Raw genomic sequence first — 27,286 nt, 5'->3', positions numbered from 1 at the left:
CAGCCAGGAGAGAGAGAAAACCAGCAGCACCCCAGTCTGGGGAGCCAGGCCCAGCACCCCGGGGCGGGGGCCACCCCCTGCCTGGCACGCAGCCCCTGGCCCAGGTGCAGCCGCGCCGCGCCAGCCGGGGGGACCTGGGGGGCCGGGGCCCGCGGCCGTGCTGGGGCGGTTGCTGCCTGCAGTGCCGCTCGCTGGGAGCAGGGTGAGGCTCCCGGGTGGCCCCCCCGCCCCATATTTTCCATTTTTTAATTATTCCACACAGCCCCACTGAGGAGCGTCTTCTGGAAGTGCCAACTACATCACGTGCTTTAATCACTGTTCATTAGCGAATGCCTCGGGATGGCGTTGAGGGCAAGGTGTCGGGAACCTCCTCGCTGCCGCCTGTGCAGCCGGTGCCGGTGCCAGCACCCTGCCAGCGGGTCACACTGTCCCGATGGGGAGGACAGTGCGTCCCCGTGTCCCTCGCCCCACCCCGGGGCACTGGCCCTGTTCCCCAGGAGCTGCGGCAGGAGCCGGGGTTAGGTGGCAGCGAACCCCTGCCCGGGCCCATTTTGGGGAGGGGGGCACTGGGGTGGCTGGGTGTCACGGAGGCAGCAGGACCCTGGCAGCTTCCACCGCTGCCACCAGTCCCCAGGGCTTCCTGGCACCCAGTGGGACAGGGGACCTGGGGACCCAGTGGGGCACCCCTGTCCCCCTGGGGTGAGGGTGCTGCGGGGAGCTGCCACCGGGCTACAGGGGACTTCTGGGGGCAACGGGGCCAAGGGGAACGGGGACAGGGACTGCAAGGGACAGGAACATCTGCAGAAGGGTGACAGGGACAGGTTGTGACCGAGTGCCACCGAGCCCTGCCCTCCCACAGGCTGACTCGTGCACCGAGCTGCCCAGGGCTCAGGCTCCCCGGGGGATGCCCAGGGTCCGTCCGTCCTGCCCTGTCCCACAGCCCTTCTGCCCATCCTTTTGTCCCAGTTGCTGAAGCAGGGGAACTGGTGCCTGCCCCGGGGCGGTGGGGTGCAGGGACCCCCCCCGGCCAAACCCGCCCCGCCGACTCTTGGAAAATAAATATCTCTTAGTACAAAAATAAAAGCGGCTCCAGCCCAAGCTGCGGCAGCTCGGGGGTGGGCACGGGGCCCTTGCTGCTGGCGGAGACCCAGCTGCTCCACGCCCCGCTCTTCCCAGCCTGCTCCCAAAAGTGCCCTCAGCGTGGGTTTGCCAGCTCAACGCAACCGCGGGCAGGGGGGCTGGGGGTGCAGAGGGGTCTTGGCCCCTTGCCCCACTCCTCCCCACGTATCCGACCCCACCATGCACCCCCATTTCCCTCCCTCCTTCCCCTGCCCCAGCTCAGACCCACCCCAAAAAACACCCCCAGGACCCTTCCCACCACCTCCCGGCCCCCAGCCCCATTTCAAACTGCAGCCCCCTCCCCACTCGTGACCCCCTCAGCCCCATCCTGCCCGGCCCAGGGCTCTGCCAGCCCCCTGCCAGCGCTGCCCCCCCAGCATGGGGCCGCTGGCCATCCCAGCCCAGGGACGGACCCCCAGGGCTCCCAAAGACCCCCTGCTCCTCCCACCCACCCCCAGGGGCTGGAAATGCCCAGCCGGGTCCTGCCAGGAGCAGCGCCAGTGCTGCCATGCATGGGGACGGTGGCTTGGGCCATGTGCACGGGAGGGGACAACCCATGTCCCCCCGCACGGCCGTGCCCATGCAGGACAAGAAGGAGGGATGGCACAGGCCCCTCGCACCAGCCGCCCATCCCCGCCAGCTCCCCTAATCCCGCAGGGAAAGTGGGATGGTGGGGGCTTTGCAATGCCCTAAAACAGAAAGGGCAAAGCCCCTGCTGTGCCTTGGAGCTGAGTGCGCAGGGGGTCCCGGGGGGTCCTGGACCCCCATCCCCGGGTGAAGGAGGTGGTGTGGGGAGCTGGAGGCCCAGCCCCTCTCCAAGGTGCCCAGGATCTCGGAAGACAGGATAAAAAAGAGTAAAAAAATAACTGGGGGAAAAGCTTCCCTGCAGTGGCCGGGAGGGCTCCGTCTCCCCCAGCCATCCCTTCTCCCGGCCCCCTCCTGGCCCCCTCCCTCCGTGCCAGGCTGGCACCGGTCGCGGTGCCGCGCCGGCCGCCGGTGTGCTAGAAGCTGGCGGGTCGTATCAGCATGCGGGTGCCCTTCAGGGAGTAGCTGGGGCCCTGGAAATGGTGCCAGCGGATGCCGTTGAGCTTGCGGATGTTGTGCCGGGCTGGGTAGTAGATGCCGTTCAGGTTGGAGAGGCCACAGGCATCGAACCACCAGCCTGCGAGAAAGGAGCAAGGTGGGAGGGTGGCATCCCCGGTGGGCACCCATGGGTGCTGCGTGGGTGACATCCCTGCCCCGCTCGCTCACCTCCCGACAGCATCTGGGCGCACTTGCAGAGGCAGTTGTCGTTGTCGGCGTCGCGGGTGCTGAAGCGGGTGCCCTGCAGCGCCATGCCACTCTGCTGCCCGGCCGTGCCGCTGTAGTCCTGCAGCGAGAGCCTGCCGCCCGGCCCAGCATGGCGTGGCCACGGCCACCATCAGTGCCAGCTGGCTGCAGCCGGGGGGGGTCACAAAGCCCCTCAGCCCTGCTTGGGGCTGGTTGAAGGCCATGGGATGCCACAAGCTGAGCAAGGGCCGGCACAGAGGGATGCAGGCAGAGATCCTGCAGCTCCAGCTTGGCCTGGGTCTGCTGGCTTGGAGGCCCTGTCCTGGGGGTCCCCGAGGGTGGAGGCCATGCTATGCTGGGGCAGAGAGGACCCCCCCGAGGCTCCTCTGGTCCTTTTTGCTGGGGGTTGACTTGCTGCATGCATGGGATGCAGGGGATCTCCAGGATCTGGTCCCATCTCCAGCCCAGCACCAAAGCACCCAGCTGCCTGCCACCCCTCCTGCCCATGGCCAGGCTGATGCTCCTGGGAGCACACGCCGTCCTGGCAAGCCTGGCGGCAGGAGCGCAGCATCCCTCCCTGGACACAGGTGTAGCAGCCTGGGGATGCCCGGCACCCCAGGAACACCCGGTGGCTGCGGCTGTGTCACTCCCATTTGCCCCAGCATTGAGCTGCAGTGCGAGTGCCCCGGCTGCCTGCTGGCACCGCGCCCGGCTGCCGGCTGCGATGGGAAATCCCGCTGCCTTGATGCAATTTCATGCATTAAAATCTACTTCGGGTTCTCAGGAGCCCACAGAGAGAAGAAGGAGTGGGTGGCACAGCAATGTCCCCTGGTGCCTAGGGAGGAGCTCTGCCGAGCCATAATTCTGCCGGGGGAAATCCCAGCGAAGCCTCGTGTGATCCTGCACCACCCAGGGCCACGCACCTCCCCGGGCCACCGCAGCCAGCCCTTGCCTGTGGCCGCTGCAGCCAGCCCTTGCCCGTGGCCACCGCTGCCCGTGGGGCTTGGGGAACACTGGGGACAGGGAGGGCTGGGTGGCCGCCCCTGCGGTGCCTCTCTCCTACCTGTAAAGCTGCCGCTCGCTCCCCAGCTGGAATTTCCCGTAGTGGGCATAGACCTGGCCGCCCTCCCAGTCCCGCAGCTCGATGCGCAGGGCGTAGGGCGCCTGGCTCGTCAGGAGGTGCACGGCCTCGTTACCCAGCCAGTACTCACCCGCTGCATCCCCGAAGCCCTGGGGGAGCAGTGGGATGGGTGAGCATGGGGTGCCCGGGGTGCCCCCAGGGTGCCCCATCCCCAGGTGGGCGCAGACCTGCTTGTACTCCCTCCAGCTCCTCTGGAAGCTGAGGCTGCCGTTGGCGCGGAGCTGAATGACGGTCCAGCCCCCTCGGTCCGTCTCCATGTCGCAGTACGCCTGCAGCGGGGAGAGCCGGGACGGGCTGCAGAGCGCAGTGACGAGGGCTGGCTCGGGGTGGGCTGCTGGGTGCGTCCCCCCCGGGCTGGGCAGCTCAGCAGCGGTGCTGTGTGGGTGCTAGAGCTTGCCGAGGGGCTGGTGAGCACGTGCTGTGCCCAGTGCCTGGCTGGGGGGTCTCTCCTCCCTCAGGGCCGTGGGCAGGGGCTGGGGCATGGTGCTCACGGGTGGCCTGCGGGGGTGCCTTTAAAATCAATTTTATCCCTTCACCCCCTCTGCAGCCCCCGAGGCACCTCAGCCCCCACGGCCAGACGGGGTGGGGGGCACTGCCCCGGCAGGAGGGGTTGGGATGCGCCCATCCCACAGGGATACCCACTGTGGGATGGGGCTAGTGGGCACTGGGTGGCACTGGGTGGCCCTGGGGTCAGCAGCACCCTGGGGTGCTGTGGTGGGAGCCCTCTCTGGTCTGCGCTCACCTTTTTGGGCTCGCTGAGGTTGGCGATGTGGAGGGTGTAGACCCCGCTGGCACGGATGCCCGCCCGGCGCACCTCGGCGCAGTCCTGGAAGAGCTGCTCCTGCCCGGGCTGCGGGGCTGCGGCAGAGGGGATGGTGAGATGGCAGAAACCCCGCTGGTGCCGCAGCCCTGCCTGGTTTTGTTGCTCTTCCCCGCTCCCTTTGGATGCTTTTGTGCCTACGGATTATTTTTCTGTCTTCCACATTGTCTCCCTGGGGCTGGGTGAGCCGGCGGCTGCGATGCACTGGGGCTGCTGCCAGCCTAAGCCTGGGGATTCACCGTGGCTGGGGACGGAGTTGGGACATGGACCCTCCTCTGTGGGCTCGGAGCTGCTCCTCGGATGCAATCCAGCACTCATTTTTGGGGTGAAGTCACCCACACCTGAGCTGAACACGGGGGCCCTGCACCTTCATGGTGGGGGCGAGGAGCTCTCCCGCTGCCTGCGCCCTGCCTGCGCGCCGCGGCTCACCTCTGCCCTGGGAGACGAGGCGCACCAGGCTCTGCACTGACTGGAGGAGCTGGAGCTGCTGGTGCTGGAGCAGGCTGGTGTTGGCACTGGCGGCCAGCAGCGACTTCTCCAGCTCCTCGATGGTGCCACTCTGCCGGATCACCAGGCGCTGCAGCTTCTCCTTCTCCGAGCGGGCCCCCGCCAGCTCCGCCTGGTGCTTCGTCTCCATCTCCAGCACCCGCACCTCCAGGATGCTGAAAGGGGGAGGCAGCGGTGACGGACGGGGTGGCTGTGCCTGTGCCAAGCAGATGGGCAGGGAGCGGGCGGCGGAGCAGACCCAGCCCCAGCTGCGGTACCCCAGCACATCTGCAGGGACCCAGAGCTGTCCCCGTCCCCTGCTGCACCCACCGAATCGCACCCCGCCTGGCACCTCTGGGACGGGCTTTAGCTAAGGGGAATCAAAGCCCAGGGGGCTGTGCTGGGGTTGTGCAATCCCCCAGGGACCCCAGCCAGCCCCTGGAGGGGTTCAAGCCCCCCCAAAGTGCAGCCGCGCTCCTGGGAGGGGAGAGACCAGCCTCCCCCTGGGGGTCGGGGGCTGTGGGGGTCCCCAGGTCGCCCCAGGCCCTACTTGTTCCTGTTCTGCAGCTTGTGGATCTCATTGGTCTGCAGCAGCAGCTGCTTCTCCAGCTTGGTGGTGGACAGGGAGTTCTCCTGCAGCTGCATCTCGATACGTGACGTCTGGTTCAGCACCTGCCCCGGGAGCGGAGGGGAATGTCGGCGTGAGCAGCCAGGGCCACGCCACGTCCTCGGGCTTGCGGCTCCCCGGCACACAATCCCGGTACCTCTGCACACCGGTACATTAAACCATGCATCACCTTGGGGAATCGCTGCACTTTTAGCAACAGAGAAATGTCATCCGCCACGGTCCTGGGGGTGGTGGGGACATGGGGACATGCGTGCCATGCGTCCCAGCCACCCCCTACCTGGGCCTCCACGTCGGTGAGCTTGCGGCTCTGCTCGGCGCTCTGGTTGAGGAGGGTGCTGCCGATTTCCAGCATGGTGGCGGTCTGGTTCTGCACCGCCGTCTGCCGCAGCTGCGCCATCTCCGGCTTCATGCTCATCTGGATATAGCTCTCCAGCTGCAGAGGGGAGTGGGGACGTGGCGGCTCATTCGGGGAGCTTGCCGGGTCCTCCCTCGGCACCCCGGCTGAGCCTGGCAGCGCTCGGCACAGTCCCCAGGCTCATCCCTGGGAGCGTTTCAGCATGGCACGACCCATCTCGGGGCCCGTTGAAGCTTATTGGGAGGACAGAGCGAGCTGCCTGCAGGCTGCGCTGCCGCAGGGGAGCCCCCTTGGGCACCGGCTGCCAAGATTCCTGGGCCGCGGTGCCAGCCCGTTTCCTCTCGCCAGGACCTGGCATGGGCTTGTGTGCGCCCAGGTCTGCTGGCAAGCTGGGGCTGCTGCCCAGCCAGCGTGGTCTGTGCCGAGCAGATGGGCAGGGAGCGGCTGGCATCGGCATCAGCATTGGCATCAGCTGCCAGCCCCCAGCCCCCAGCCATTGGTTTCCCAGGGCTGGGGACATGGACGGTGGGAGCCATCATCGGCTGGGGAAGGTGGGTGTCCGGCACCCGGTGCTTGCCCGGCCATGGGGAAGCACTTGGGGCTGGGAAGAAGCCGGCTGCGGACACAGCTGAGATGTCGCTTCCGCTTTCCCAGCCCGCAGGGGAGCCGCCTTTCCCAAAGGCTTTTCTATTTCTGGCGGCCCCGCCATGAGGTTCCCATTCGGCTCCTCCCAGGGGCGACGGCCTCGGCGGGGGCACGGTCCCTCGGCGGGGGCCACGGAGAGCGGAACAGGCCGTGCTGCCGCCCACGCTGGGAAAGCAGCCCCATGCCAGGCAGTCCCTGAGAGCAAGAGGGGACAGGGGCTGCCCAGCTCCCCCTGCCCTACAGATCCCGCTGGCCCCGTGACGCCTGGGTCCTGCTCCCTGCCCGACCTCCCAGCCAGTGCGGGCACAGCCCCGCATCCCTGTGCATCTCGCGGGGTTGTGGACCAGGCGGGACCGGCCGGCGGGGCTGGTGCTCTCCCAGGTGGCATGGCGGGCGGGCAGCGGTGCCGGGATGCTCGGCAGCGCGCCAGGGCACTGGGCTCTGCTCTGCACTTGTTTGCGCGTGATGAAATCTCGCTGGCAGCAGTGGGGCCCCGTTCCCTCCTCCTCAGACCTGGGCAGCGGTGAAACCATCACCCCACCGTGAGCACCCATGGCGGGCAGGAGCCTCCCGGGGCTGGGCATCCCGGCCCGTGTTGCCTGCACCCCGCTTCCCCAGGGATTTTCCCTAGCGGGAACGTGCTTGCAGGGAGGAAGCGGGGAAAGGTCGGAGAGCCGCGTCTGGAAAACATTTCCCCGAGCTGAGTGATTGCTGGAGAGTTTCCCTTTAACCACGTCGTTAATCTTGTTGCTTCACAGGGCTCGGGGAGGCCTTTTCTCCCTCTCAATCTTGCTTTTTTTTTTTTTTTTTAAATAAGCATATCTCTCAGCCCGAGGGCAGTACATACCCGTGGAAAAGGTCAGGCTGGCATGGGGAGGGCTGCGTGCAGCTGGAGGAGCCCCGGCTCCCAGCCCCGGCAGCTCCCCGGGAGCAGCTGAGGCTGGAGGGGGGCACAGCACCCCCGCCACGGCTGGCACAGGGCACCCAAGCAGGAGAGGCTCTGTGCAGAGGGCAGGGAAACCAGGCTCATTCCCCCTTTGCCCCGTGGGTGCTGAAGTGAGCTGGGCTCGCCTGGGCTTGGAGGGGTCCCACCAGCCTCGTTCCTCACCAAGAAGGGCAGAGTGGCCGGGGGGGACCGTGGTGCTGCGGGTCACCCCAAAACTCTGCCCTGGAGCAGGAGGAACCCTGGCCATCCCACTGTCCCGGTGCTGGGGACCCCTTGGCCATGGCTGGATGGTCCTGTGCCACCTTCTTGCAGCTGCATGCCTCCCCTGTCCCCATCCCCATCCAGCCCCAGCGTTTCTAAGCATCCCCCAAGCACAAGCTGGGGGGTCCCCAGGGCCAGAGGTGGGGGGGAAGCCCCCTGCACCCATGCCGGGGGGAGCAGCCCCTGTGCCACGGGTGCCCCAGAGCTGCCAACCTGCCACTGCCCCGCTGGGGACCCCATCCCGCCCCGAACCCCCCCCCCCAGACCTGGTGGCTCCATCAAATGTTTGTGTTTGAACTAAAATTAATTCCTCCCGAGACGGGAACAGCCGATGGGACGGGAGACGCTGCATGTCCCCACATGTCGGTTCCTCGCCATGTCCCTGTCCCTCCCGGTCATGGGGGGGGCTGCACATGGGGAGGGGGGGCCAGCACCCCAGCGCTGCGGATGGGGTGCCTTAGGGAAGCTGGGTGCTGGGGGCACCCGGCAGGGCTCCCCAGGGCCAGGGCAGAGCAGACAGGGATGCAATGTTGTTTACAATCCGTCCCTGAAGCCGATGCCTCCTTTGAGCCCTGGGTTGTTTGTTCAGGCCTGGAGCCTGACCAAAACAAGCCTCCCTGGGCAGCTCCGGTTAAATTAGGAAAGCCAAAGAACAACAGAAAAAAAAAAACAGCTAAAATCTGCCTTTGCTGGAGGGGCCATGCTGCGGGATGGGACAGGACGGGATGGGATGGGACGGGACGGGATGGTACAGGACGGGATGGGATGGGATGGGACGGGATGGGACGGGATGGGATGGGATGCTGGCTGCCCAGTGCCTCACTGCCTCCTGCTCCTTGGGGCTGCAGTGTGGGGCATCGCTGCCCACAGCTGCCCAGATGTGCAGCCCTGCTTTGCGCGTGGCTGCCTGCACTGGGGCAGGGCCATGGGCACCTGCGGTGGGACCCCCGGCCCCCCGCCTTGCTCGGCCATGCCCAAAGGCTGCCCTCACCCTGCGACAGCCCGGGCTGGCTTTCCGTGGAGCAGTGGCTCAGTGTTTTTCCAGCTTTTGAGGAATTTGTCGCCTAGCATGGCTGAGGGGCCAGGGGACAGCCCTGCCCATCCCTGTGCCTGCCTGTTCCTGCCCCCGCCGTCCCCACATGGCCAGTGGCCAGGAGAGGGTCCCCAAGGAGCGTGGCCAGGGCAGGCCACCCCCGGGACCCCCCGCTTGGTCCCCGAGGGCTGTGGGGGCTCAGCACGCACCATCCTGCAGCCCCGCTGGCCCTGCTCAGCCGAGTGGATCTTCCAGCAAATTGGGGTGCAGAGGCACGCAGGTCCCTTTGCACCCCGGTGGGACACAGTGAGGACGTGGCGCTGGCGATGCCACTTGGCTCGAGGGCTGGGGACAGCTGGGGACAAGCTGTTTGCCCTCTTATCAGCACAGGCACACAGGGTCCTGGTGCCACTGCCTCGCCGGAATGTGGGGTTTACAGCCCCCCGGGGAGGCGTCCCCCGGGATGAGCCGGCCGGGAGCTATTCCTGGGCCTGACGTAGGCGGCCGTGCTCGGCAGCTGGGGCTCCACCAGCACCCGCGAGCCCTCGGAAAGGAAACGCTGCTTCCTGCCGCGGGTGGTGGGGCCGGGGCGGGCCGGGGCGGGGGGCACCCCTGCGGGCACGCAGCCCCTCTGGTGCAGCACCCCGCTACCCTCACCCTGCACCCACCCACCCGCCCACGCGCCGCGGGGCCGCCCAGGAGCCACGGGTCCCACTCAAAGTCTCACCAACTGCCAGGAGCTTTTGCAAAGACCGTAAGTGGGAAAACGATGAAGCTGGAGAGGTTTCGGTGGCCCCTGCCCTTCCATCCCTCACTCTGCCACCTGCCAAAACCCCTCCCAAGGGCTTTCCAAAGGGCCGCATCCTGACCCATAACCCAGCTGGGTCCTGGCTGGGACCACGAGGAGCCACGGCAGGGATGGCAGGGGAATACAGCTGCAGCGGCAACCACCGGTGATCTGCAGCACCCACGGGCTGCAGCACTCACAAGCTGCAGCACCCGCAGCACCCATCCCCTCTGAGGAGACAGCACCCGCTGCAAATGGGCCAGGATCAGGCCCAGGTTGCAAACCCGCAGGGGAGACACTGACCTGGCCGCAGCGCTGCTGCTCGGGTGGGCACGAACCCTGCTGTGCACCCAGCTCTGCCTCTGGCCGCCGGAGGCATGCAGAGAGCCGGGGTGTGCAGCCGGGGTGGGGATGCCGAGTGCTTGGGTGCTGGAGGCAGACCCCTGCCCGCGCTGCCCTGCTGCCCGTCCCCCCGCCGCCCCGCACCCTACCTTCAGCAGCCACTGGGTGCTGTTCTCCAGGATCCTCTCGAGGTGCCGCAGGCGCTGGGTGGCCCCATGGCCAGCATGCACGGTGCCGGCCGGCGAGTCCCGCTGCAGCAGCGCGTTGGCGGGGCCGGGGGCGGCTGGAGCGGGCGGGCAGGGCGGCGGGTCGGCCTCGGGCAGCACGAAGGTGTAGCTGCAGTGGCCGTGCTGCACCCGGTGGTAACGCCGGTGGCCGCCCCCCTCCAGTGCCCGGCGCAGGGCTCCGGCTGCGCACAGTGCCGTCGTGGCACAGGTCAGGACCACGAGGCCAAGGCTGAGCACCCGCATGGCCGGGGGGGTCCCCGCGGTGCCGGGTTGGGGGGGCGAAAGCGGGGTGCCGTGGCCGGGGATGCGCCAGCACCTCCCGGGCGGCCACGACGGTCAGTGGGTGCTCGCCACCAAGTCGAAATGCTGCGATTTCGGCATTTCCTCCCTCTGAGCCAGCTCCGGCCGCCCTGGCCTTTTATCGCCGGGCGGCCGCAACCCTCGCAGGGGGAGAGAGAAAAAAAAAAAAGAAAAACAAAGGAAAAAATCTGTTTAAAAACAATACTTCTATCTTTTTTCTCTCCTCCTAGCCCACTGCGGGGAGATCAAGTTTCACACGTGATCTATAAATGTCTCGCACACACTCACACACACTTGGACACGCAGCCCCCGTCCCTCCCCCGGCTACACGCACCCGCCGGCCCCCCGGCCATTCTCTGCGCAGCTCATTGCACCTCCCAGGGCGGGCAGCGCCGCGGCAGCACCGCCAGCCAGCGGGGCTGAGCTGCCCACGCTAGCACCGAGCCCTCCCACCCTCCGGCCCTGGCACCCAGCAAGTCCCCCTCGATCAGCACCCGCTGGGACCCGCCGCCCCCGGGACACCCTCATCCTAGGGAGCAGAGCTCCCTCCCCACATCCCAGCTATTTATATCGCTGGAGGGAGCCAGGCCTGGATTTGGCTGCTCTGGCCGTGGGACGAGCCCGTGGGGACCGGGATGGGGGCTGTGTCCCAGGCAGAGCTTGGCAGGACCCGGCCAGACCCTGCACAGGGCTCGGGGTGCCCGGATCCCAGGTGGGGGCCTGTCAGGATGGCCGCGTGTAATGGGCACCCACCAGAGCCAGGGGTCTCCGCGGCTGCCAGCCTACGTGCTGGGTTAGTTCTAGGCTGGTTCCCCCAGGAGGGGACAGTCACAGTGGTGGGGACGAGAAAGCGGGCTGCCCCGGGCATGGGGATGCTCACGCGTCTCAGGAGAGGGCGATTTTCTCCCAGCACGGGGGGCACGTGGCCCCACATGCCGTGCTGCTCGCACAGCCGTGGGGCCAGGGAAGGGACACCGCTGCCATCCTGGTCCCCATGGGATGGCCGGGGATGCTGTGAGCGCCGGTGCTGGAGCAGCTGGCGGGAGCACTGTCTGCAGCGCGGAGCAGCGCTGCCTGGTGAGTGGGGTGCTCCAGCCCCCCGAGAAATGCCGGAGCTGCCGCGGGGCCAGCGTGCCGTGGTTGTGCCTTCGCAGTAACCAGGTTACGTGGCTGGGCCCGGCATCGCTGCGGGGGACCCCCACGAGACTTGGTGCCCTCACTGCAATTCGCAACTGGCCGGACAAGCCCCTCGGTGCTTCCTGGCGGCAGCACTGCTCCCGGGCTACCTGCGGGGCAGCAGTCCTCATCATGCTGCTTGCCGCTTGCTCCAGCCACTGGCTCGGGCCTCAGGGTCTGGGTCTGGCCATGTGCTGGAGGGGCTCGGAGGGGCGCAGCTGCTCCCGCACCCCTGGGAGAGCCGTGAGCCGGCAGGGGGGCCGGGGGCTGCAGCGGTAACGCCGCAGCCTCAGCCGGCATCCCCGTCCCCCTCCAGCAGTGCCTCGTGGAAATGAGGAAAACAGGGAGGCGAGAGGGACGCCGGAGGTTTAATACGTTTATTTGACGTTAAGCGAACGGAGGAGCTGCTATGGCAGCTTCGTGCTGGCTCCTGGGGCCGGCTCGATGCTGACACCCAGCGCTCTCACCCTGAAGGCTCTGAGCAGCCCCGACACCCCACTGCCAGACCCGGCCTCCCCCTGCCCGCGCTCGCAGCAGGGACGGGGGCTCTGACCCCGGGAAACCCCCACATACAGAGATGCCTGCGGCTGGGGCAGCAATTTGAGCAAAACACATGTTAAATACGCTGATACAGCCCTCCGTGCCTCACGGACGTACACCGTTTATTTCTGCAGGCAACGTGGCAGCTGGCTTGGCGGGATGGACTGGCATGGCCAGGCTCAGCACCGCCGGGTCGTGCCCCAGGGGGTGGCTGGGAGGGGGCTGCGGTGGCTGCTCCCAGCGCATCCCGGCCGGGGGATGCAGGAGGCAGCAGCATCCCCTGTCCAGGATCGCTCCGGCAGCTGCAGTTGCACAGTGTGCGCCCCTGTCCTGGACCGACCATGGCCACAGCCACCCCAAATTCCTGTGCCCACATCCAGCTGGGGACAGAAGCTCTTCCAGCCCTTCTGTGAGCTTGAGGACAGCAGGATTTGGCCGGTGGGGATGCTGAGCACTGGGCCACCATGGTCCCCAGCAGGGTTCCCAGCCTGAGGGTCCCACTGACCTCCAAGCCCAAGGACGACAGGATTTGGCGCACAGTTGTGCCAGTGGGGATGCTGAGCACCAGGTTGGGCTGCTGTGAGTGACACGGGGATGACTCTAACCGGCACCCGGAGCAGCTCGGTGACGTGATGTGCGCCCCTGCGCAATCAGAACCCGATGGGGACAGGGCATCTCCCGTCCTGGGGGACGGTACCCAGGCAGGCATCGTCTTCATCAGTGGGGTCCAACCCCCGGGATCAACCCCATCCCACCCGGCTGGAGCAAGGGAAGGGACCGAGCAGGCTAGGGGAGAGGGAAAACCAGAAAAATAAAGGAGCCACCCCCTCCCCGAGCCCCAGGGCATTGCTTTGGACACTGCAAATTAGATTTTCTGAAAAGGAAATGTTTTACAGGCCATAAATTGTCTCAAAAGAAAATGGGAGGGGGGGGGAGAAAATTGTGCAATTTTTTTGTGGATGGAAAAACAGGGGCGATGCGGCTGGGGCAGCACGGTGGGAGCCGGTCGGGAGCTCTCCGTGCCGCCAGCCGGCGGCACGGAGAGCTCCCGACCGGCTCCCACCGTGCTGCCCCAGCTCCCGTGCTGGTGCCGCTAGGTACCCGTGTGCAGTTCTGTCTTCGGCTTCTTCTGTCGTTTTTTGCCTTTATTTTTGGGTTCGGTTTTCTCTGGAACAGAAAAACGAGGAGAAAAGGAGGGTTCGCTTGCCAGCCGGGCAGCAGGATCCGGCCCAACCCCCGTCCATGGGATGCAGATCCCGCATTCCCCCCCGAGTGTTAGCACAGGACCCTCTTCTTGATTTGGGGGACCCCAGAGTCCGGGTGTGCCGGTGGCATGGATGCGTTGTCCCACTGGTTCCCATGGCCAGACCCTAAATCCTGATACCCCCAAAATCTCCAGGAATGGGCTGGGACCAGCTCAACCAAACTGGGGGGGCTGCCCGGAGAGACCCCAGCTTCTCTCTGAGCAGGGACTGGGGATGTCGGAGCAGGACGGTGGCTGCACCAATGTCCCAAATTGATGCCGTGGCCATGCCCGGCTCTGCCGCAGGCCAGGGCTGTGCCTCCCCTCTGGAGAAGGCGGTGGTGCCCACCACCGTGGGCTTGCACAGGACTCAGCTGGGCCCCGGGAGGGTTTGGGCACGGTGGGAAGCGCGGAGGCCTCAGGGTGCATCCATGTGTAGGTGCTAATCATCTCCCTGGGGATGCCCTCCCCACGTGGATGCTCCCTGTCCAGGCGGCACAACCCACATGCCGGCGGAGCCCGGCCACGTCCCGGTAAGGCCAACCTGCTGACAGCCTGCCAGGGACGGTGCTGCGCAGTCAGGCGGTTGGGACCCAAATCTCTGTGCGCTCCGAGAGGCTGCCCCAAGCACCCTCCAGCTCCTGCATCCGTTGGCCGAGGGGTTTGGTGCCAAGATATCAAACAGGGCTGCAGGATAAGCCCCGCCGTGCCGCGGGCTCCGACGGGAAGGGAAGCCCATGATGGGGAGCGGGATGGCTGCCCAAAAACCTGGCAGCTTCACCTCCGCTTCTACTCCTGCGCCCACCACGTGCTCTCCTGAGCCCAAGCCAGGCGACACAGGGGTGTCCAGTGCCGCTCTTCCCATGCAGCCCCAGCACGAGGGGAACGGGGACCGCAGCCGGCCAGTGCCGTGTGTGCCAGTGCTGTTGTGGCCGGTCCTTTCCGAGGTCTCCAGCTCTTTTCCTGCCGGGCTCTGTTTTTCGGCTCTGATCTCCCAGACAGTTGCCACCCACAAAGGAGAGGGCACAGCACGAACACCAAGCATCTGGAGAGCGCGGCAGACACACAAGGCAGATTTACAGCAGCGTGAGGGGTTTTGTGCCTCGGCCAAGCGCAGATGCTTCTCCCTTCCAGCCGCCCGGGGATGGCTCAGAAGTGGTGGCACAAATCTCTCACCACACGGTCGGGTCCCGCTGCCTTCCCCGGCTCGCCGGGGCCGGGGGTGTCTCGGCTGCATCAAGTGAACTCGCCATCCTCCTCCAGCATCTGGATCCCATAACCCAGCACTTGGCCGGGCGGGCGGGAGCCTGAGAGCGAGGGCAGACGCACGCTCTGCCACGGCGGGGATGCCGAGCAGCCTGCCCGGGAGCCGGCGGCCAGGCCGGGCTGCCAGACACGGAGGGGCTGCCCTCTCCTGCCCGCCCAGCCAGGGCAGCAAGCCGCAGGGGCAGCTCGTGGGGCACTGAAGGGATTTCCCTCTGCCTTCTCGGGGCCAGACTCGGCTCTGGAGCTGATCCCAGCTAGCAGGCTCGAGCGAGGAGCCCTGCCATTCCCTGAGCCCATCCCCGTGGCCTCAGGGCTCCCGGCATGCAGGAGCGGGCGCCCAGGCAGAGCCAGGAGGCCGAGCGCTTCACCGGGGTGCCATTGCCTTCCCAGTCACCCCACAAGACGAGGCACCTCTGAAGTGCCAGCACTGTGGTCCCCACAACCAGGACCTGCTGTGTGCCGGGCAGGGCTGGGCATGGGCACGGTGCTGCAGCACCCGCCTGGCACCGCGCCGTGGGACACTGTGCTCCGGAGCAGCCTGTCCTCCCACGCCAAATTTGCCACATCAAACTGTCACCAGCTCTCTGGGTCCAGAGCCGGCACAGCCTGGCAGGGAGGGGAACGTCCCTGAAATCGATGCCACCTGGCGCCCCGAAGCTGTGAGTCGGGGCCCGGGCTGGGATGGGAATCAGCTCCTCCGTGCTGTCAGCAGGAAAATATTATTTATGACTGATGGTGCTGAGATGAAGCCGCTGTCCTGGCTCCATAGGCCCAGCCCCAGCACACACGCCTCCTGTTCTTGCCCCGCTTTCTCCATCCTTTTTCTCTTCCCCCTGTCACAGTCCTTTCCTCTGCCGCCCTCGGCCCCTACCGCGCTGGCGGTGCCGGCTGGCGCATCCCATGGCACACAGCGAGCCCGCAGCTCCGAACTGCGAAATTCTGCACCGGCGGCTCAGGCCCTACAGATCGGTACCCCATGCAGTCCCCCTTTCTGCCAGTTATTAAGCGGAGATTTATTAGAACAACTTCGGTCCAGCCGGTTGCATCCAAAAATGACATCAGCCGCCTGCTGGTTCCCATGGTCGGCCACGCGCCCGTGCCCACGCCGCCCGGCTGGACCCCGTGCCAGGTCTGGGTGCTGCAAGTGGTGGCGGGGAGCCACGCGCCGGGAGCCCCCAGCCTGGGGGACGCGGTGCTGCCGTGGCGGGAGAGGCACAGCAGCAGGGGCAAAGGTCTGGCCGGGCGAGCCGTGGAGGAGGACCCTGGCCTTGGGGTGTCTCCCAAAGCCTTGGCCATCAGAAATCCCCTGGGTGATGCCCTCCAGCTCCACAAGCGCTGATGGCATTTTGGGGGCTCGGAGGTTTTTGCAGAAACCTCCCCCGCGGGTCTCAACCCTTGTTATTCACAACTGGGAGGCAGTAAGTTCCGGCCATGCCTTTCCCTTTGCAAGTGTGGCAGGATGGGAGCCGGAGCTCGGCAGCCTCGTCCCGCCACAGCGGCTCACACCAGCGCCCGTCCCAACCCGGCGGTGGAAGGGACGCCGGCCAGTCCCAGGCAGTCTCAGGGGCTGCCGGGTGGGAGCAGCCAGCCCGACGTGCTGCCCGCGGGGGTCCCCGCCAGTCCCGCAGCCAGCGCCAGCGCCAGCGCCGGAGCTGCTCAGCACATGTGCCTGAGACGGCGGCTTTCTCCAGAACTGCACAGTTACAGCCAGCGGCCTCAAAATGCTTGGGAGATGACAGCCAGGCTCGCCGGCCTCTGCTGGACTGCCGCCACCGCCCCCCTCCCGCCGCGCGCCGTGGGGCTCGCTTTGGAGGGGCAAGAAGCCAGCTGCGGGGCCGGGGGCGGCAGGCGGCGCGGTGCTCACCTCCCGGGCAGTGCTTCCTCATGCGGCACTTCCTCGTCTCCAGCAGCGCGGGGCAGGCAGCCCCCTCCTCCCGGGCAGCCCCCAGCACCTCCCGGACCCGCGTCTCCACACCCCACTTGCAGCCGCAGGTCTGGCCCTCGTGGGTGCAGGCGCTCCAGTTGCTCCAGGGCCCCAGCTCACACATCTCTGCGGGGGACAGGGGTGCAGGGGGGGAACGGTGACCATGCAGCACCCGGCATGTCCCCAGGGACCACGGGCATGGGGTGCGGGTGCTGCTTACCTTGGCACTCACGGGTGCCGGGCTGCGCCGTGGTGCTGGGGGGGCACTGCCGAAAGCACTGGCCCTTGTGCAAGTAAAACTTGTCTTTGCACTTCATGCAGAAGTCTCTGCTGAAGCAGCTCTCGCAGCTGGGCGACCTGCACTCTGCCGGGAAGGAGGGCTGGTCAGCCGGGCGAGCCCGAGGGCCGGCACACGGTGAGGCCGGAGCCAGCAGCCCCGGTACCCACCGGGGACCCAAAGCCCTTTGCAAACCTGCAGGGTCCGGGCTGCAGCTCTGGGCAGGGGAAAAGGGGAGGAAGCCCCCCAGCCCAGCTGCCCCCGGCTCTCGCATCCCCGGCTGCTGCGGGACGTACTTGTGCATCTGTTGACCTCCAGACCCCGCACGCCGAAGTAGCCGGGAGGGCAGGTGTGGACGCACATCCCGTACTGGCGGATGCCGTCCCTCCAGATGAGCAGGAAGAGCCGGTGGTGGCAGGTGATGCAGCCGTTTTCCTCCGAGCACAGGACGCAGCCCGTGCAGTTCTCCAGCAGGCCGGCGCTCGCTGCGGGGACAAAGGATGGAGAGGGGCTGCGGCACGGCTATGGCACATGTGCGCAGCGCAGCTGAGGCTCTGGGGAGGGTCCCAGCCCCATGGGAGCCCTTCTCTGACCCGCGGGGGTGACAGCACTGTCCCATCTCCCTGCAAACGCCTCCCCACCTTCCTCCACTCCCCAAATCCCCCCCTCTCCCTGGGCCAGCAGCTCGGGGACGCGCAGAGCCATCGCTCCCCACTGCACTCAGCTCGGGCATCGGTGCCTCCATCCCCCCAAGGCCCAGGGCTGAGGGTTCACCTCGCGCCCAGCTTTGCCCGAGGGTGCTGGCCTGAGCCTTGTCCCCATGCCAGCCCTGCACCTCCTGTGGGAAGCATCCTAATGCGAGCTAAACAACAGCTGGGTCAGCGGGCAGAAATATGCTCTGACCTGGATGAATTAGTTGGTGCCTGTTAAGTGTCAGGGGACAAAGAGCATTTTGGAAACGCTCAAGAGGAGCCGAGATAAGGATCTGTCTGGTTGCTCAAGAGCGTCCACTGCCTCCCTGGCTGCCTTTGCAGTGCTGCCGACCTGGGTGATGGTGGCCAGCCCCCAGGTGGGCTCTGCTCCCAGGGACAAGGACAAGGACGGTCTGCCAGCCCCTGTCAGCCTGCAGCCCCTGATGGGGCCCACGGAGACCCTGCCGACCGCTGCTCCTCCCCGAGCCCGCTCCCTGCGCCCAGAGAAATGCAGCCCAGAGGGATGCTTCTGGCACCGGGACACTTTGGGAGCCAGGTAGCTGAGCCCCAAGCCCTGGGGGCTACCTATGCGCGGTGTCTTTTTGTACCCCCAGGCTGGCTGAGCATCTCCGTAAGGGGCCACCAAGCTCCTGCGCACAGGCGGCCGATGCCTCTGCTGTGCCCAGTTGTGTTGGGAAGCATTCGCTTCGCTCTGGCACTGTGGGCTCCCCCAGGCACTCCTGAGCAAAGGCTCGTGTTGTGCAGCGGTGACAGTGCCAGCAGCGCCGGTGCTGCACGCTCGGGCCCCGGGCTCCATCTGCCAGCAGATCTTAGAGCATTAAGATGGGTTTTTTTTGCACGTAGCGAAGGCCTAAGGAGGCGGCTGCCCTGGACAGAGCAGAGCCCAGCGCCTGTGGTTGGGACAGGCGGGGGTCCCTGGGTCCGAGCACTGGCAAGCGCCGGGAGCAGCTTCAGTCCCCGCAGAGCCGAGCGGGCGAGGGCGAGCCAAACGAGCCGCTGCGCTGGGCGCTGTCCGGCACGGACACAGGTTTCAGCCCTGGGAGCGATCCCCGGCACTGATCTTCTCTGACCCCCAGGAGCTGACAGCAGAAGGCCCCGAGGGCTGCGGTGGCCGGGGCAGAGGGGCTGGTGGAAAGCAGAGGCTGGTGCTGGGGAAGCCGGGGGAGATGCTGGCAGACGATGCCTCGCAGCCCCGTCTGCTGGTCCCTGGCACAACTTTCCCTGGTGCAAGCCGGTCCCTGGTGCCACGGTGCCATGCAGCTGTCCCCAAGCTGGCTCGTCCTGGTCCCCTCGCCAGGGCACAGGGGTTTGGATGCAGCGCGGTGCGGCTTTGTTAGGGCTGCATCTGCTGGGAGCGAGCTAACGAAGCACCTTGGATCCATTAAGTTGTTATGGTCTCCGTTACATATTTACCAAACACTGACAACATTTGTGTTCCTGGCTGCAGCTGGAGTGGCTTCCCTGGAGACCCAGGGATTTACGAGCCTCTTTCCCTTCCCTAATTCTTTTTGATGTTTTTTTTTTTTTTTTTGCTGCTCTCCCTCCATCCCCCATCTGGGGCAGGGAAGGTGGGGAGCCCTGCGCAGGCTCCAGGGCCTTGTTCCCGTCACTGGCTTTAAAAATAGCCCGGTGGTGTGGAGCCAGGGGAAGGCTCGGCTGGCTGGGTCCCACTCCTCTGCCCTGCGAGCCTTGGGGCTGCCGGCACGGCAGGGCTGCCGGCACGCGCCTCTGCCGCCGGGAGCAACGCCGGGGAGCTGCTGCAGAGCCGGCGGAGGGCTGTGCCGCACAACGGGACGTGGCTCACACGGAAACCATGGGACCGGGGAAATTAGGGACACGTGGTGGGTTCACCTGCCCCTGCCCGGCAGCGATTGCAGACCCAGGGTGCAGGGCTGGGCTTAGCTGGGACAGTGGGCACACGGGATACTGGGGTGCCCCGGTGGGCGCGCCCTGCCTGGGCTGTGCCAGATATCAATGCGATATCACCCATCGCTGCCCACCCCGAGCCCAGCTCTGCCGCCATGGGCTCTGCGGGCACTGGGAGGCTCCTAGGCACTGGGCTGCCCAGTCCATCCCTCTGCGGCAGCAGGGCACGGCTGGAGGCAGCTCCCGGTGGCAGTGGGGCGGCTGTGGGGTGCTGCAGCATCCCTCTCGGCCCCCGGAGACCTCACCGGCCCTTCTGCACTGGTTATACAGGGAGAGACAACACGTGTTCAAGGCAGGGCGCTGAGCCCAGACCCCTGGGTGCTGCCAGGACCTGAGGCCCTCGCGCATCCCGTAGCATCAGGCCGCTTGGCATCAAGCGCCGGCAGCCGGAGCGCTGGCCCCACGGCACCCTGAGCCCCTCTCGGTGCCAGCCCGTTTCTGACCAGAGGCATTTTGGCTGCCAGCCTGGCCACCTGCACAACCACACGTGCCCACAGACTCCACATGTCCTTAACATGCAACAACCGCAGGGGAAGCTGTCTGGGCTCCAGCCCCGGCCCCCGAGAGCCCCGGTCCTGTCAGGTCCTGTCCCTACCCCGGCACACGCCGGTTCCAAAACTGACCCGCTCCTGGTGCAGAGCCGAGCGTCAGCCCTGGCCCCGCTCCCCACGGCCAGGTGGCACTGCCTGGCACTGCCTGGCAGGGGACGTCAGCCGGTGCCCAATGGAGGGGTGCCTGGACCTTGGCACAGCGCTGGTGCATGCCCTGTGCCCTGGCACCAAGCCGCGGCTTCGCTGGTGCCTCTGCTTGGGGACAGGACAGGGCAGGGGGACCGGCAGTGTCTGCAGTGGCTCTGAGCATCCTTCCAGGACATTTTACTCCCCACACACTTCACGTGTTAAGCAGAGAAGGGAAATATTGGAAAATCAGCCCATTCTGCGCTATCCCCACTGTGCCCAGCTCTCCTGGGGTTTGCAGAGCTGGTCCCCTTGCCAGCCAGCGTCCCCCTGTCCCCTGCCAGCCCCGAGGGCAGGGCTGGCATCAGGCAGGCAACGCCGTGGGGCTGGGCATTGCCTTCTCCCGGCACCTACCCTGAGCCAGCCCCGTGCCATGCACTGGGAGGGGAACACAGCCGGTCTCCAACGCAGCCCAAGGGACCGGATCGGGAGGATGCTGGTTCCCAGCTCCTTCCAGTCCCGAGCATAGATCAGCCCCATTTCACACCTCCTGCCCGCTCCGTGCAGGCAGTGCCGGTGGCTCCAGTTCTGGCAGGGGAGGCAGGGGCCGGCAGCCCCGCGTCCCACAGCCACCCCACGGTACCTGAGCAGGACGAGCCGGCCGCGTGCACCGTACCTTGCTTCTTCCATCGGTTCTGCGTGAGCATTTCCATGGAACTGATGAATAACAGCAACATGAATATTATCCACAGCATCTGGGCAGGAGTAATTTCGGGCAGGGAAGAAATCAAATCATCCAAGCGGCTGGTGGGCTCGTCTCCTGCCAGAGCCAGCCGAGCGGCGGTGGGAGGGAGCAGAGAGGCTCTGGGCTCACACCATCCTACTCTGGCGCTGCCGCAGGCACGCAGCCGTGCTTTAAGGTGGCATGAGCCGTCGAGCCCTGGGGAGACAGGGGCTGTCAGGCCAGGGGAGCGCTCATGGTGGCGGGGAAGTGCTGGCTGCTCCGGGGAGCTCTGCCTTTATAGCCGCTGCCAGCCCCCTCTCCTCACCCCCGCCTTCAAAATAATAATAATAAAAAAAAATCCCCCAGCAGCAACAAAGCGACTCGCAAACAAATTGGCTGGAGTCCCCCCCGCCGGAGCGCTCCAGCCGCCACCTCGGCTGGGAACCGTCCCGCTGTCCCGCCGCGGTCCGACTGTCCCGCTGCCATCCCAGCACCGGGGTCACGGCGAAGCCCCCTGCGATTGGGGGGGGTGGAGCCAGGCGGGTGACGCTGCCTGTGCCAGCCCCCCCCGGGCTCAGCCCCCCGCTCCAGCCCCGGCAGCCCCGGCAGGCCTGGGGGGGCCGGCGGCAGCCCCCGGGTAGGGCTGAGTCCCCGGGCAGGCCGGCCGGCTGGGAGCCGCGGTGGGTCTCCGGCAGCTCTGGTGGCGGCTGAGGATCTGCCCTTGCTGTCCCCAGGACTGCAGCTGACTCTGATTTTCCGAGCGCCTCGTAACTCACCTCCCTCCAAGCTGCGCGAGTTGCGCTGAGCTGAGCGGAGCCGAGCTGAGCTGTGCTGAGCTGAGCTGAGCCCAGCTGAGCCGTGCCGACCGAGCCGAGCCGAGCCGTGCCGAGCTGAGCTGAGCTGTGCTGAGCCAAGCCAAGCCGTGCTGAACCAAGCCATGCCACGCTAAGCTGAGCTATGCTGAGCCGAGCTGCACCGAGCTGTTGCCGGCTCCCACGCCCCTCGCCCCATGCAGCGCTCCCCAACACGCGCCCTGGGGGCTCTCGGCGTGTGCGGAGGGGAGTGCGGGACAGGAGGGGGAAGGGGCTCAGCTGTGAAACCTCGCTCGCCAAGTACCCGCAGGTGAGCCACGGGTGCCAGTGCTGCGGGTCCCCGTCCTGGCAGCTCCATGTGCTCACCCCATCGTCCTGGCACATGCCAGCCCGGTGCCAGGAGCCATGCCCCGGAGCAGCCCGGTGACCTCCCCAACCAGGGCTCCAGGGCCACCGGTGACAGCCCTGACAACAGCCCTCAGCAGCGCACCCACCCCCGGCGTCAGCAAGTGCAAACCAGCACATTGTGCCCCTCTCCTCCCCCTGGAGAAGGCACAGGGGGGCTTCTTGGGCACACAGGACCCCCCTGCCCCCTGAGCACCCCCAGGACAGATGCTGACCCCCCTGCCTGTCTCACACCCCAGCCGGCTGCAGGGCAGGGGGAAATAAAAGGGCCAAGAATTGGCTCCCATCTTTTGGGGGAAAAGGCAGCATTTCTTGTGCTGTGCTCGGGTGGCTCTGCCAGCACGCTGCGTCCCCGCTCGCTCCGTGGAGAGGTTTGGGTTTGGACCTCGGTGGACCTCGGTCCTGATGGCTTCCAGTCAACCGTGGGAGAGTTTCTGTCTGCTTCGCTCTTGCAGGTTCACCGATTTTACTGGGATTTGCTCCTGGAGGCAAGGCTGAGGCCAGCAGGCTCATTCCCACCTGGGATGCTCTGGGTCTGCTTTACCTGGGAGGGACAGATGGGTTGGGGGACCCCTGAGCACCAGTAAACCCATTGTACTGGGGAGGGCCGCCCGCAGGGCTGCAGTGGATGCGTCCGTCAGTGTCCTGGGGCATCTGACCCTGCCCAGGGAAAGCACAGCGGTGTTACTCTCTTCTCTACCCCCACGAATTTCTCCCTCCTGCTCCTCCTCTCCCCCAGCCGCCCTGAACGCCTCTCCCCGCCGCTCCCATCCGGCACCACCACGTTTCATTCCTGAAGAGTTAATGATTCAGACAACAAAGGAGCCGTTTCAGACCCCTTGGGCCTCGCCATAGGAAACCAGGAGTAATAACGGTTGGGATCGCTTTAGGTTTTTTCCTAATGCCAATAGGAATTAAATTGAAAAATCACCCATAAAATGCAGGTTTTCAGCATCTGGCTCAGCCTTACTTTCCATAAACAGCCAAGCCCACAACACGGCGTCCCCATCGCGGCTCTGCATGGGCTGGGGGGGCCGTGTGGGCACAGGCACGGTGGCACCACCTCGGCACAGGAGCTGAGAAAAATACGGATATGGGAATGGCGGTGGAGATACTTGAGTATCTCCAAAGCACGGCTGCAGGTGGCTGCACCGGTGCTCACGGGTGCTGTGCTGGTGATGGATGGCTGTGGCCGTGGGTGCCCAGCGGGGCTGGCACCCCGGCAGGGCTCATGGCAGCTCCTCGCCCCGCGGCAGGGCCAGCCCAGCTCCCTGGGAGTTGATTGGGAATTTTCATTGTCTGGACCTGGAAGGAAAATGTTGTGCAAGGTCCAGGGAAGCGCCTCGTCCCCGACGATGCTCTCTGGCTGCTGGCAGGAGCGAGCGGATGTCGGAGTGAGCCCTGCCAGGGTGAGCCCCCTCGCAGGAGGAGCGCGCTCATTAGGTGGCTCTCGTTAGCACTGGGTCCTCAGGGAGAGCAGGCAGCAATTTGCTCAGCTCAGCGCTGGGCTGTGCAGTAACGCGGAGGCTTTGCCAAGGCCAGCAGAGCTGCGGGTCTCAGGTCCCCGCCGGTGGGTGCCAGGTGTCCCCGAGGGAGCAGAGAAATCCTCTTATTTGCCTTAATTTGGCTATTTATGACTCCTCCTTTGAGAACTGCAGTGGGAAGGGATGATATGTTGTCCGCTGATTAATCAGGTGCCTGTCACCCCTCTGTTGTGCCCGGAGGCGTTTCGGGGGCTGCGCGGGGCAGGGAGCCCGGCTGGCGGTGCCAGGGCAGCAACCACGGTGACTCATAGGTGATGCTGGGGAGAAGCAAGGCTGATCCTGCGGGCGCCGCTGGCAGCTACCAGCTCCCTCACGCAGCCCCGCTCCACGCCAGCGCAGAGGGAATGAAATGTTCCTCCTCTGTCTTCCAAAGGGAGAAAGTGTCCAGGAAGATAATTTGGAAAGTTTGTTTGACACTTGAGCACGCCTTTCATCTTTGGAAAAATCTTGGTGACCCTCCAAGGCAGCACCGCCTGCTTCCCGGCACGGCTGGCGCCCCGGGGCACGCACCCGTGGCACCACCCCAGGGGCCGTTTTCGGGGTGCCCAGGGCTCCGGAGGGGATAGCGTGATCCCGCTGGGGCCGCAGGTCAGCCAGGGATGCTGGCACAAGGGATGCTGGCATAGGGCTGCAGGCACCAGGGATGCTGGCACCAGGAACGCTGGCACGGGGCTGCTCCTGGCCAAGGCAGCAAAGTGAAAATGAAACGGCTGGGGCTGGCTGGCAGCGGGGGGAAGGAGGCGGCACGGGGCAGCGGGACGGAGGGAGCCCCTGGACGAAGGCAGGGGTTCTCCCCAGGTGCAATGAGCTTCCCACAGCTGTGAGGACTGGAGCGGCTGCCGGGATATCTTCTCCAGAGCAGGGGCCCTCGTGCATCCCAGGCGATGAATGTGGGTTTGATCAGGGGAGGATTTGAGCGGATGGTAGTGGATAAGGAAGAAAAATATTTGGCATTCCTCTCCCATCATAACAAGCCCAGATGCTTGGACGGTGGCAGCCCACTTCCCACAGGAATGGAAAGTCACAGCCGCTCCCCACGCCAGCTCGGCAGAGGCCCTTTCCCCTGCACTTACGAAATGCTGGCTCCACCTAACGCCACACCGCAGCCCTCGCCGGGCATCCCACGGCACAGCCACCTCCGTCACGCGGGTCCCCGGCGGTGGCACTGCCCATGACCCTCGTCCCGGGGGAGGCAGAGCTCGGAGCTCAGCAAATGCACAGGGAAACCCACTGGGAAAGGCCAAACTGCAGATGTACTGCCCATGCAGGAGCCTGGTGCAGCTGGGCACTCCTCCCCACGCCAGCATATTGGGAACACCTGGGAAGAGAGCTCTGGAGAGGCCAGTGCCGCAGGGAGCCGTAATGGGAAGCAGCTCCCACTTGGCCAGAGCTGGTGGGAGCAGCTGGGCTCTGCACAGCGGGAGGCAGCTCCAGCCTGCCCGGCAGCCCCTCTCGCCGCCTCCCGCGCCAGCACACAGAGCCGGTGAGGCCCCTCGGTGCCGGGATGCCGCTGGCTCTCCCAGGCAGGGAGGATGGTGTGAAGGTGTCTGGCTGGCGTCAGCCAAGCGCGCCGAGCAGCCTGCGGCATGCTTGCGGCATGCTTGCCCTCCTCCTCCTCCTGCCGTGCTCCAGCTGGCCCTGGGTCTGTGCCACCCACCAGTCCCACTGCTCTCGGGGCAATGCAGCACCCCGAGAGGTTTAAGGTTTGCCTTAAATCAAATCCTTCATCCCGGAGAGAGCACTGGAGCTCCTGCTCCCCTCCTACCAGCACGGCTCCTCCGGCTCGGCTTGGCTCCGAGTGCACCGGCTGCCAAAACAGAAGCAAATCCCAAAGACGGAATTGGTGTCGAGCGGCGCCGAAGGCCGAGGGGCAGCAGGAGGAGGAGAGGGAGCCGGGAGGAGGAAAGGGAAGGCGAGCGGTGAGGTGGGAGGGAAGGTTTGGTGTCGAAACCGAATCCCTTGTCCGTGCCAGCAGAGCAGATTCCCAGTGTTTATTTTATCTCTTTAGTTGAGCCCCTTTGAGGCAGAATATATTAAATGGCTTGACTTTATATAATGGAAATAATTGAAACAATACTCCTGCTTCCCAGCCGCAATTTGTCGTGATTTCAGCCAAGAGTGGCCAGCCTCCTCTAGGTGGTGGGGACAGCCACCGCCGTCGGCGCTTGTTCGCTGGTTATTGTTGACACATGTCAGCATCGCCTTCCAATTTCCGTACAGCTGTCAGAGCAGGAAAAACACCACGGCGGCTCGCGCGGGATGGGCTCGGTGCCGGCCGGCACCAATGGGCTCGCCGCCGGTCTGCGGGAAGGACGTCGCCCCGGCGCTGGGGCTCATCTGCTGTAACGGGGCCGGTGGTTATGGCCGAGCCGGGGTTTCTCGGGGAGAGGTGGCATTTGGGCAGCGCTTGCAGGTAGCCGGGAGATGGGGATGGTGGAATGGGGTGAGCCCTGGGAGGATGCACTCGCTCGCTGCGTGAACCATCGCGCTTAGACCTCAGTATTCATCAGAGACGGAGAAAGAAGGAGATGGACACGAAGGCTGGGGGTTGTTGAAGGTTTTGGTCAACTCCTTCTCAGCAGCAGACAGGCATCGGGGCAGGGTCTCTGCAGAAAGCCCCCCATCCCCAGCAGCCCCACGGGCAAGGGCTTGCACCGAGCGCCGTCCTCGCAGCCAACATCCATCTCCATCCAGCATGTGCCACTGAAACTCTGCCATCTCTATGTGTCCGCTGAGGAGCAGCTGAGCTGGATGGACAAAATAAGAGCAAACAGGACAGCGAGAACTCCCCGACGTTGAGCCGGGCCATAAACCCAACTTCCCACCCCGCAGCACCGCGGGTGTCCCGGGGAGAGCTGACGGGAGGTGAAACCAAAAGCAGAAGGCAGGGGAGGTCTTCGGGGAACTGAGACGCTGCATAAAAACTGCTCAGAAATCCCTTCCCTGCCATTGCAGCAATTCCTGCCCCCGGGCTGTGCGTGGCAGGGGCTCCGGGAAGCTTTCTCCGAGAAAAGGCAGGGAGATGGGCTGCATGGTGCAGGGTCGGGAACCTGGGGCTCGGAGCAGCGGGACTGGGCTTTCGGAGAGCCTGGAAACCTGAAATTGCAGCATTTCTGCCGATTATTTTGCTGCCAGGGAGCCAGGATTCCCCAGGGGAGATGGATGCTGCTGCCTTGCCCACCGTGGCCCTTGCCCCGGGCACAGCCGGCACCGCTCTCCCGGCAAAGCCAAAGCATTGGCGACCACAGAGCATCCTCCTCTCCGCCGGGCATGGCTACCAGCTGCCTCTGGCTTTCCTAGCAGTGAAAATCATGTGTTTGTTACTGGAAGGGAGCAAGCCAGTGGTATTTTAGTAGCTGGCCCTCTTCTATTCTCCTAAGAATCATTTACACCAAATTCCAATTGAATTTCTTTTAATATTGGTGCTATTTAAGGAAACTATTGAGAAAGACAGATGGAAGCATCCGTCAGACGGATGTTCCTGGCTCCACGTGAGACAGCACTCAGAAGTCCCATCCTTTTTCAAATAATTTTAATGTGACTACGTGGTTCCCTCTTGCACATCATTCCCCAGGAGGGTAAATCCTCTGACTCCAGTGGATGACTCTCACCAGCTGGAATTCAGCAGAAGACAAAGGCTTTGGGCAGGCTCCTGGTGCTGGATGGGGAAATTCCCCCTGGCAGCCGTAGAGCCCAGGGA

General features: G+C 65.5%; 2 protein-coding genes across 3 annotated transcripts; both read right to left on the bottom strand.

The window, feature by feature from the left end:
* Positions 1-1,599: 1,599 nt before the first annotated feature.
* On the bottom strand, positions 1,600-10,595 carry ANGPT4 (angiopoietin 4). Of its 2 annotated transcripts, none has more exons than XM_087749953.1 (9): positions 9,982-10,595; positions 5,633-5,896; positions 5,386-5,507; positions 4,779-5,011; positions 4,272-4,387; positions 3,697-3,798; positions 3,452-3,618; positions 2,371-2,501; positions 1,600-2,281 (listed from the first exon to the last, which is right to left on the bottom strand). In XM_087749953.1, the coding sequence occupies exons 1-9, from the start codon at positions 10,300-10,302 to the stop codon at positions 2,121-2,123; spliced, it is 1,617 nt and encodes a 538-aa protein (XP_087606079.1). In that variant the 5' UTR covers positions 10,303-10,595; the 3' UTR covers positions 1,600-2,120. The 2 variants fall into 2 exon arrangements, with proteins under 2 accessions (XP_087606079.1, XP_087606080.1); XM_087749954.1 differs by having other exon boundaries at positions 5,741-5,896.
* Positions 10,596-13,168: 2,573 nt separating this feature from the next.
* On the bottom strand, positions 13,169-21,083 carry RSPO4 (R-spondin 4). Its single transcript, XM_009473382.2, has 5 exons — positions 20,778-21,083; positions 17,082-17,270; positions 16,729-16,872; positions 16,449-16,634; positions 13,169-13,242 (listed from the first exon to the last, which is right to left on the bottom strand). The coding sequence occupies exons 1-5, from the start codon at positions 20,854-20,856 to the stop codon at positions 13,169-13,171; spliced, it is 672 nt and encodes a 223-aa protein (XP_009471657.2). The 5' UTR covers positions 20,857-21,083.
* Positions 21,084-27,286: the final 6,203 nt, after the last annotated feature.

Source organism: Nipponia nippon, unplaced genomic scaffold (assembly GCF_047370975.1).
Source record: "Nipponia nippon isolate SJK-2023a ecotype South Korea unplaced genomic scaffold, ASM4737097v1 scaffold_13, whole genome shotgun sequence".
Classification (NCBI taxonomy): domain Eukaryota; kingdom Metazoa; phylum Chordata; class Aves; order Pelecaniformes; family Threskiornithidae; genus Nipponia; species Nipponia nippon.
The sequence above is the reverse complement of the archived record's forward strand: the minus strand, read 5'-3'. Positions and strand labels throughout refer to the sequence as shown.